The 11,378-nt window shown below is 36.8% G+C and overlaps 1 protein-coding gene across 3 annotated transcripts; it reads right to left on the bottom strand.

Moving 5' to 3' along the window:
• Window positions 1–443: 443 nt before the first annotated feature.
• LOC108737261 (monocarboxylate transporter 7-like) lies at window positions 444–10,675 on the bottom strand. Of its 3 annotated transcripts, none has more exons than XM_018470005.2 (8): window positions 10,467–10,674; window positions 8,188–8,314; window positions 6,885–7,028; window positions 6,473–6,754; window positions 4,482–4,677; window positions 4,139–4,419; window positions 948–1,136; window positions 444–858 (listed from the first exon to the last, which is right to left on the bottom strand). In XM_018470005.2, exons 1-8 carry the CDS (start codon window positions 10,581–10,583, stop codon window positions 698–700), a joined length of 1,497 nt encoding a protein of 498 aa, XP_018325507.1. In that variant the 5' UTR covers window positions 10,584–10,674; the 3' UTR covers window positions 444–697. The 3 variants fall into 3 exon arrangements, with proteins under 3 accessions (XP_018325507.1, XP_018325513.1, XP_025837027.1); XM_018470011.2 differs by having other exon boundaries at window positions 6,885–7,002; window positions 10,467–10,556; XM_025981242.1 differs by lacking the exon at window positions 8,188–8,314 and having other exon boundaries at window positions 6,885–7,002; window positions 10,467–10,675.
• Window positions 10,676–11,378: the final 703 nt, after the last annotated feature.

The raw sequence follows: 11,378 nt of genomic DNA, 5'->3' as shown, positions 1-11,378 counted from the left end.
CATACCTTCTTCTTGAATCACTCTATCTATTGCTGAAAACTTCATTAAAAACCGTTGCGCAAATTAAAAGTCTAAGCGTACAGACAACGGGACCGAATTTTTTTCATTCTATGTAAACATTATCAAAAATTATAACAGCACCAGTTTAAGCAACAAACACAATAAAGTTTCCTTTTGGTTATGTTAAAATATTCAATAATATAATTTGTACCTAGTTACAAATAGAACCAGGTGTCAAGTATGCTCCGATAGAGTATCAAGAATATTTTATTTTATTGTTTTATATTTTTTACACTACAGAACTACAATTTAGTTCTAAAAACTACTGTCACATGTAAAATGCACAAGCAATTACCCAGTTATTCGAAAATTGAATATCTTAGCATTATTAACAAGACACTGAGTTATGATTATTAACTTCGCTAGTAAGTATAAAAATGAAAGTAATTTTAACATTTATTAATTCCACTTTTTTAGTTTAGTATAGATATAATTAAGAGAAAAACCAATAGAAAATTTTCATATAAACGAATATGAAATTAATTCCATTCAGTGTTCATAATATGTAATCATTAACTAGAGGAAGGACAATTGTTCATTTAATTCCATTGGAAATGATATGCACTTTACTTAAAAAAAAAACAGTCAAATTATTCGACAAAATTCGAATGATTCGGAAATTTGAGTATTTGTAAAGTTAATGGCTTGAACCTAGATTTGTTGTTTTAGACCGAGGTTTGATACCCTTTACCCGTTTATAAATCAGTTCAATAGACCAACAAACAACAATAACCACATATAATGCTGTTAGAATGTGAATGACTACTTCGTCGCTTTGTGTAACATATTTCGCAACATCTGAAAAAAGAAATCGTAAAACATAGATTAAAGTCAATAAAATAATGTATGAAGCATCATGATAAACATTTAAAATTTAATTTACTTACTTAGAACTTGACCAACTATAAATGCGACTATTCCACAGATTACCATGTAAAGCGTGAAAGCGCTGGTAAATTTATCCGAATACTCATCAGCAATACAAAGTACTATGGGAGTATGGATGAACCCCCTCAGAGCACCAAGGCTTCCAATTATTCCGACTACCCACCAATAGTTCGAACTAAATGAAAATGCTACAAAAGATTATTATAGAAATAAAAAAAAAAATCGATTGTAAAGTCGGTTTACTGACGATAGTTGAACGTGACAACGTCATAAGAAAATACTGATGGAATGGTTTCATTTTTCAAAAGAAAATTTTAATTTTATTTGTTTGATAGATATTTTGTATGGATATAGAGAAGGAGGTAAATGGAAATGTATTATTGTATAGCAGCTGTCCACGCGGACGCATCGCTCACTCAAGTAGGAGAGAGACAGATGTCGAACGCTGCCGAACGCGGAGACCGATTGTGCCTCTTTGTCGCTCGTTCCGCGCTCTCGCTTGCACTTCAAGCCTTAAATGGAACGTTTCAGAGCGGGGTAACGCCGCATGAGTCATGTTTTTTCGTGCGTGCAGCCGGGGCTCCATCGAATTATAAGACGTTGTCACGTCAAAAAATAAAATCAGCAACTACAAACAAGATAATAACTTTCACATTAACTTGTTTTGTAAATAAACAACAATCATGACAATTGTTTCACTAAACGGTGTCTTTGTGATTGTAGTTACGCTAATTGGATTCATTTATAGTTTATGAAATTTTTAAAAATATTTGCAAAAATGTAGGGAGTAACCCAACCTCTCTCAAAAGCGATAAAGCTGTGAACAAAGAGAGTAACATCACTGTAATATAGTTCAAACGCGAATCGCGCTTTTAATTTTATTAAATCTCATAACGGGCAGTCTCGAAGAATTACTGACCAAATCGGTGAAGCTCCTAAAGGTGAGTTTACATAATATGCAAATACATGCAGTGTACCGCCATCTAGTGGGTATTCATTGCTTCTAAAGCATTTTATGTGTTCGTCAAGGCCTTACTACGGTATCAACTTGCTTAACTGAATCGATGATTCAGCTTACATGCGTGGCTACCACTTTGATAAGAATGCTTATTTAATCAGATCACGAACATAACAAAGTAAGTTACATCGTCGTTTCTGTTAAATGAATTGATATCTTTGCAAGGTCTTATATAACACATTAAATACTTCAGTAACAACAAATATCTACTAGATGGCGACGCACTACCTGTGCTTGAATATTATCAAAAATCCGCTGTTTAGGAGCTTCAATCTTCATATAGGAATCACAATCATATAATATACAAACACATACGACGGAAAAGGACTTTAAGTGGTCCTAGAACATTCTGAGGTAGAGGGGTTTTAGTCGGTAGGTCCGAGGACACCTTCCCCGGGAATCCGACACTACCCAGTCGTACGGATGGCTGGGTGTCTTTTGAAGATTTCCCTTTTCCATGAAAACATAGCAAAAAAAGCTTCATTAGTTTGGAAGTAATTTATCGAGACTGCGTACGGAATGCTGATGTGATACCTAATAAGATCAAAATCGCGATTCACTTCTGGCGGTTTCGATGAATTTCTGGTGAATTATTTAACTTATAAAAAAACAAAACGATCTCAAAGGGCTGAGGAGATGTGAACGACGAAGAGCATGCCGGATGTCCGAGCACGTCAGCAACAGACAAAACCATTGACAAAGTGAAGAAAATAGTATTGGCCAATTGTCGAATGATTATTAGAGAAGTTGCTCCTGCCATTCGATTTATACCAATGATTTCGTACCAAAATGGCTCAATTTCGACCAAAAACAGCATAGCATTGACATTGCTAAAGAGCTCTTAGACTCTGTCCGCGACAACCCAAATTTGCTGCGGAGGGTCATGACTAGTTAAGAATCATGGATTTATGGTTGTGACATGGAAACTAAAACTCTATCGTTCCAATGGAAGCAGCCGCACGAGCCGAAACCGAAAAAAACGCGCCAAGTTAGGTTGTATGTGAAGGTTTTGGTTGTAGTTTTCTTCGATTGCAGGGACGTGTTGCATTATATATTCTTGCCACAGGGTAGAACGGTCAATAAGGAATATTACCTGGATGTTATGCGCAATGTTCGCGAAGCAATCTGCCATAAACGCCCGGATCCGTGGAAGAACAAAAATTGGCTTTTACACCATGATAACGCCCGTCGTTACTTGTGCGGGAATTTTCGGCCAAAAACAACACACTAATAATGCCGCATCTATCGTATTCCCCAGATCTGGCCCCCTGTAACTTTTGTTGTTCCCTAAACTGAAGAGGCCCATGAAAGAACGACGCTTCGCTACGATTGTGGATGTAAAGACGGCACCGAAGTGGAGCTGAACAAGATCACAAATACTGATTGTTTGAAGTGCTTCGAGGATTGAGAAAAACGGTGGCACAAGTGTATAATATCTGGTGGGGATTACTTGAAGACTTTGAAACACAAAATTGGCAATGCTTTTTGAACAGACCTCGTGTTCAGGAGTCTTGATGCGGCAGTCTTCACACCATTCGTATTCAAAACGTTATGCTTCCGAACGCTAATAAGTACCTATTCTGATCACTTCACGTTGCCATTCTGTTTAGTAATGTAAAAAAATTGTACTATATTAAAAAACTCTGAATAAACGAAACTCCGCAAGCACTCCAAATATCCAAATACAAATTATTGTATCTTACATAGCGCAACTAGTATTACTGGATGAAGTTGGGCACTACGTCGTCGAACTCACTGTGTACTTTTAAACTACAGGCGAACATTATCTTATAACTTCTTACTGTTTATCACTCGTCATTCTTATTGATGCTTCAACATTATTTACCTATTAACAATATATACTAACAGTTAATTAAAAAATTAAAAAAAAGACTCACCCCTAATTACCACAAAAACCTTTTCGAACGGACACGTTTTTCGCCCACTTCATACGTGGGCATTATCAACGCGAGACTGTGTGAATGGGCGAAACACGTGCCCGCTGAAAAAAGTTTTTGTGGTAATTAGGGGTTAGTCTTCTTTTTAATTTTTTAATTAATATTAATTTACCACAGCCTCCTTTTTCTACTTTGAATATACTAACAGAATTAACAAGGAGGAGTGAATCATCTAAATGTATATGTTTAATATCCTTTATTATTTCAGACTTACCAACTCTCACCAGAACACACATAATAGAAGCTCCCAAAAACAGAATTCGATTGGGCATTCTCACCAACGCCATGCAGGTGGTATATAAAAGCCGTCCTACTAAATCTGATGCAAAATAAGCAGTTAAAACCATAGCGATGTCTTCTTTTGTGTATTCACGTTTTGATAAATAACTAGGAAGTATAGCAATAAAATTGTATTCAGCCATGAGTCCCAAAGAAACACCGATAATCAAGTTATAATACGTTGGATCCTTCAGTACACTAAAGTCTAACGATTTCCTTAAAAGAAAATATGTTACCTTTAGTTATTTTACCTTTCACTAGTTTTCAAGTATTCTTACCAAAATCCTTTCTTTTTACTATCGCGAGCACCTACAGGCACTGTAAAGCTTCCAATGCTAATCACAGATGGTCTTGCCATACGCATTCTTTCTGCATTGTCTGGAGGACTCAGTGAGAATCTCTTTCTTAGAAGTTGACCATCTTCGCCATTGAGACTACTGGGCACGGTCTCGTTCTTCGCGTCTTTATCTTGAACTGGTAAGAAGTTTATTTAGGTTAGTGGCAATATTACGTATTGCAATTTATGTTAAATAAAACATTTAATTTGTGTATCGAAGTAACGTAACAAAGTTTGCAAACTGAAACAAAACGACATCAAATTCATGGTGTCTGCTTGAACTCGTACGAGGTAGGCACTGCAAAGTTACTGCATTTATTATTGTGAAAAATAGGATGTACATGCCCATCATAGAAAATAGTAGTAAATTTCTGAAAAATACTCAATAAGAAAACGAATGAAGTATCACAAACGGCGTGGTGAACGCCACCTGTGTGGTATGCACGTAACCAAATTAAACCAACAAGTTAATAGTGGTGAGTATTCTGTTGAAATTGCTAGACGCGCATTGTACTACAGATGGCGTTCACTACGCCGCTTGGGGTACTTCATAAACAGCTGTCTCTAGACAGCAGGTAGGATTGGTCAGTGTCCTGTCTTATCCTACAGGCCTTCGATCGAGTCTGGCATGAATGTCTCATTTCCAAGCTTATTGACCACAAAACCCCGCACTTCCTTATCGGGGTTCTTAGATCCTTTCTTTCTGGCAGGAACCCTGCGTGTAAGCGTGGATCCGCCCTATCCCCCAGCTAACCCCTCACCTCCGGCGTCCTCCAAGGCTCTAACCTGTCGCCAATTCTAGTCAACCTCTTCTGTGCAGACTTGCCGTCCTACCCTTTAATTTATACTGCCTTTTACGCCGATGACATTGCCCTCATAAATTCCATCAAAACAGTTTTATGGACCTCCGCAAATATTAACAAATTTCTGCCCCTGCTCCTCAACTGGTATTGAAAATGGAAACTTGCTGTTAACGAGACCAAATCGGAAACAATCTTCTTCTCCCATAGGACCCGAAAGCCCCCCACCATCATCGTTAACAATCACCCCATCAAATGGAGCAACTCCGTCTTCTACCTTGGCGTCGTCTCTGACAGAACACTGACATGACGAAAACACATCCTTACCCTAGGCGCCCTTTTCTCCTTGAAGCTTTTTTTTCAAAATAACTTTATCTCCCATCAAACAAAAGTCCATGTGTTCAACGCAATTATCAGTAGCAGTTGTTCCTACGCCATTCCCATCTGGGGCTGCACCCATCCCCACCGCCTTCAAATTCTTCAAGGCACCTATATGCGGATCCTTCGCTTCCTACTCAACTACCCATTGTTCATCAGAAACACCCAAAATCTGAAATGAACTGGTCTACCTTCTATCCCCAAGGCTGCAACCAGATTCACAGCAAATTTCAGGGCCCCAGTGTCAGGTCACCCAAATCCGTCTATCCCGATACATTCCGACTTCGACCCTAAGCCAAACGACCGTTTCAGAAGACCCTGAGCTGCTCACATTTGCTCAATTCTAGTTTCGCTTTTTAGTGCGAGTGCCTACCCTACTTTTTGAGATGTATAACCTTCTGGTTGATCTCCTTACTCGAGGAGAGGTTTTAGTCAATAGGTGCTTCAGCTAATCCGACACCACCACCCTTTTAAGGGGTGTCTTTTGAAGATTTTCTCTCCTCGAGGAGAAACTAAACAAAAACAACATCTGCGTCCTGTCGAGACTGTCTGCGACGAGCTAATGAGATTCAACAAGATCGAAATCGTAATCCGCGTCTGGTAGTTTCGACTAAATACTAACCACCATGAACTTCTTTGTTCAGAAAAGAAATACTGGACTGGGATTGGAACCCATTTTTTCTTTTGTCAAAGCAAATGTGCTTCTATGCCAAACTCCGCAATAGATAATAAAATAGAGAATCTTATAGCTTACCGGTTTTAGTTTCTGTTTCCTCCTCGATAACTTTCTTTAAATGCCATTTCACAGGATGGAGAGAGACGGCTGTAAAAATTACGTGACTATTTATTGCTGCTAAAATAGCCACAGCTCCTCTGAAGCCATATTGACTCAACAAGAATCGCATGAATGTAGGGTATAAAATTGTCAGTCCAGCTGTAATAGTCTGAGATACGCCCATCAGAAAGTTCTTTCTTTGTGCAAAATAATCATTGAAAGATGTCATTGCAGCAGGTAAGAGGAATCCAATTCCCAATCCTAAGTTGATGTATTATAAATCACAAAATTAATCATTAGAAGTGGCTGAATTACGAACCAGTAGGAGGAAAGGATTTAATGGTAAGTAAGGTAGGTCTCTTTTTAGTTTATGTAATAGCTAAGTACCTGCCTTGTATTATTCCGTAAGTGATTACTAAATGGTTCGCAGTTGTTATAAATATAGTGCCTATGTTTCCGGAGAAAATCATTGCGGCCCCTATTAACCCAATCGTTCTTTTCGGCCATATCTGCAGCAGTGGATTTGAAATTATTCCTTAAAATATACTAACAATTACAATATTTCAAAACAAGAAAATTATGCAATTTGTCAAGTAAATATCCAAATGAATAAAAAGCTGTGTGACAAGGAAGTTCGTTCTAAAATAGTTCATTAAATATTTCTAGATATAAACGTGAATGAATGAATCTACATGAATCCAGTATTATTTATTTAAGTTAATAACATTTGGTAAATATTTCGATGTATTTTTTGAGAGTTAAGTTAGTTTTGATACTGAAGTCATAGTATAAAGATTCTATACAGGTATACACACCTCAGGTTTTTGCAGGCCATCATAAATTAACTTTACGATGTCGTTTCAATAATTTTACCAAAGTGTTTACAACAAATTTTTGTACTGTGGCTTCACGATGACACTCTGAACAAGCCAGCCCCTGCTTAGCGAGGAACTCATTGACGAAATGGTAAAGCATCGATAGGAGAGGGGTGTATGGGCGTGGCTTGGAGGTGAACCTACTGTATGGAATCTTTACACTGTGCTGAAGTGTTCATAAACTTTACATCGAAGCCGTTAGTCGTGGTTTTGCTACGGGTCAGTTGGGATGATAAGCATCATAGTCAGTTGGTACCTTAGTACCTGGTTTTCTATCCGAAAACCGTGAATGATAGCATAAATTCTAATGAGTCCATAGATATAAGGGATGTTAAATGTCCCAGCATAAGCTGACGAAGAGCCATGTGTCAAAATGTTTTTTACTCAAGTTGTAAGTGTGAGTATTTTACATTACTTCTTGTACTTACTGTACTTCTTGTACTAACGTTGATAATCACTTTCAAGGTCAATATTAAGACAATTTATTTTTTATCGAAACGATCTTTTTGTACCTAAATAAAAATTGGAATAAGTTCTTATGTGTTTTCTTCAATGAGTCCAACCCTCATCATCAACATAAAGTCTTCAGCCAGAAGGCTGATTGGACACGTACTTCCGTTTCTTCCTCAAAGATCTTAAAAATCAGCTTTTTTTACAAAATTGACAGCGTACCAAGACCAAAATAAATAATTAGCAAGAAATTCTGTAGTTTAGGACTTATAAGACACGGTTTTTACAGCTCGTGATTTTTAAGTTGTCGGCCTATATTGGGACTTTTGGTTCACCCTGTATTAATATTTATTAGTATAACAATAATACCAGAGAAATGATAAATGCAACTGTAAAGGGACGCCACTGTAGTAACAGAACTTGTTTCATCCCCTCGATCTGCTAAATATGATCCATAAAGCAATCCAAAACATGCATGAGGAACTAATGTAGAAAGCTGAAAGAAAGTATATGAAAATCAAAAATGCTTTAGAGGTGCTGGCATTAAGCTTTATTCGTTACACATTAAAAACAATTGAGCAAAGATTTAGCTGATCGTCTGCAAGGTGCTAATATAAGATGCACGAGTGTAAGAAGGACAGCAGTAGTCAGTGGAAATATATATACATAATATAAAATCTTTTAATAGAAAAAATAAGAATTTCTTTAATGGTTCAAGGACTTCATACTCATTGACATAAAGTGGCGGCACTGGAGTGGAGGCGAGGTAGGTGGAGGCTAAAAATGAACATTTTACAACCGTATAATGTAGGTTAAGTGTCAGATAAATGCGCCCCCCTTACACATCTACCCACCCTTATTTAACCCTTACTCAAAAAAAATATATAAATTTATATACCGTGTTGCCACCTCAATTTTCACCACTTTTTAGGATTATTCAAGGTCAACCTTACTTCCGTCATCTCCCAACAGTTACCACGAAAAGTTATTTAATGTTAAAAAGTTCTCTTAAATGACGCTAAGATTAATTCGTTTGTAAAAGATAACGCCTTTTGTTAACGTTCGATTTTACTATACCACCCATCATATTTTCATACCGGGGGCTATAAACGAAATCGATTCTTAAGGAGTAAACTCCAAAACCAAAGAGACTGAGTAATACTGTTACAGTATTGTTATTATGAGGGTTATGGGGTCATAAGGTTTTAGAGTTAGGAATTTAAAGGATCATGAAGTTATACATTTAGTGGAAGAGTTGATGGGGGTTTTTTAGTTTTAAAATCGCTTGGGATTATCTTGATTAAAGGTTTCAGTAGGTTTCGGAGTGTGTTTTTATTTATGTTCAAACCCTGACTTGCTGAAGTTGAGTTGACCTCAGATTTGGATTCAGCGACCCCAATATCATGCATATTACATAGTTAGATCCCTAGGCCGAAAGTTTCTTTTTGTGTGGCTGTTTATTGTGTCTAATTATTAGTTTTGAAAAGTATGAAATTATGTTGTGTTACTAATGAACTATAGAGAAATGAAACCAAATTATTTTGGAAAAGGCACGTCTCATTTAGATCGAAAACTTACCTCTAACTCATCGTTACCTCATAGTTCAGGAGATAAGCGTACCTACCTATAGTACAATTAAACAAGGTCATACCAAATTATTACAAAAATCCAAATAATCATTGATAATAGTAAGCTTATGCAGCTTGCAGATGATATACGTAGAGCAAATATAGGAGACTAAAAATTAGAAGAAGTGGCTGATTTTCCGTATCTAGGATGTCAGATAAGTCAAGACGGAAGGAGTAGTAGGGATATAAAGCAGAGGATAGCGCAATGTCGAATCGCCTTCAATAAAAAGAAGTCACTTCTATGCTCGCGAACGGTTAATTTAGAAATTCGAAAATGAAAAGGTGTTTGTTTGGAGCGCGACACTGTACGGGTGGGAAACATGGACGGTGGGCGTGGCAGAAAAGAAAAGGTTAGAAGCGTTTGATATGCATGCGAATAATAAGGATACCGTAGATAGATAAGATTAGAAATGAAGAGGTATTAAAAAGAAAGGAGAACATAGGACTCTATGGAAGTCAATAAGAAATAGGCGAGATAGATGGGTAGGACAGCTTCTCAGGGCTAGTCAGAGACATGTTAAAGGCAAAAACTGGAGTTAAGAACAGTAGAGGTAGACCTACATTAGATTACTATTCACAAATAGTTAAGGATTTAGCTTTAGGGAAATGTGAAGATTAGCTCAGGATAGGAAGGTCGTGTCCAGCCAGTTTTAGGAGTGACGACCTCATGGTGATGAATAGTAAGTCACCTTCATCAATATTCAAAGAAAACTCCTATTATAGATTAAAAACGCTAAACTTGAAACGATTACTTAGTAAATTATAGTAGTATTAGAAACATAGTAACCTGGTCAGAATTGATACCTGAATCTCCACAAGAATCGAAGTGGTTTTGGTAATCGATTGTAAATGAACCATTTCATGTACAATATATTAATCGAACTTTTAAATGCCTGTAATGAAGATACCACTGCATAGATCCTTTGGACCTAATGGACGCGACTGATGACGGAGGGTTAATTTACGCATCGTGAATTTACTACATATACAATAAAAATATAATCAATAAAAATAACTTACAATAAATAGTGTTAAAGCTGCTACAATCACATAGCCATAGCCACCATCTGGAGGAACCCTTTTATACACTGTTGCCCTTTTAGGACGAATATTGTCAAGATCGACATGGGCAGTCATAGTAAGTACATACCAAACAGTAGTTCAAGCTTTAGTAAAACGCATTTTGTGTCTACTATCCGATGCCTCTTATCATGAACTAGATGTTGTAATTTACCAAAAAGCAAACATTTTTAAATCTATTGTTACATATTTCAAAATGATATATATGTACAACTGTTTGTAGCTAAAGTATAACAACATCACAATGAATGTCATTAACGTTGTTATGTCACGTCGTAATCTGCCTGCATTTCTATTTGATGAATTTATAAGCAGGTTACATAAAAAAGGGACTGGTGCATGATAACGACACGTTAGATCAAATGACGTAGAAAATGCATATTTCATGTTTTCTAGTTCGAGGATGGAGATATTACGTTAATATTCAATGAAAAGAATTTTATTGTGAACGAATACGGTTCTATAAAATCGCATATTTATGTCAAGTAGGGGTCGATAAATAAGGTTTAAGAGAGATTAAATTAGGCATTAAGAAATGTACATGTGTGAAGATAAAAAGGTGTTTCCAATTTTAAGTGAAGATTTCAAAAGTAATAATAATACATTAGTGAAGTTCATCGGTCAAAGTAGGTGACTAACGAGGAGATTTTAGAGATATAAAACAAATAATAGCCCAGATCCCTGTCAATAAGAGATCACTTAGTGTACCTACTCCGTAGGTTAATTTGGAAATTTGGCACACGGTTCTGAGTGGATGTCAAGGGTAAACGGTGCGCGCTCCTGAAAGGAAAAGATTAGAAGCGTTTGAGGCGTCATGCTATGGGAATATCTTAAAAATGCCCTGGATAGAAA

Source organism: Agrilus planipennis, unplaced genomic scaffold, assembly GCF_000699045.2.
Source record: "Agrilus planipennis isolate EAB-ADULT unplaced genomic scaffold, Apla_2.0 scaffold9, whole genome shotgun sequence".
NCBI classification, from domain to species: Eukaryota; Metazoa; Arthropoda; class Insecta; order Coleoptera; family Buprestidae; genus Agrilus; species Agrilus planipennis.
This window is presented reverse-complemented; position numbering and strand designations above follow the sequence as displayed.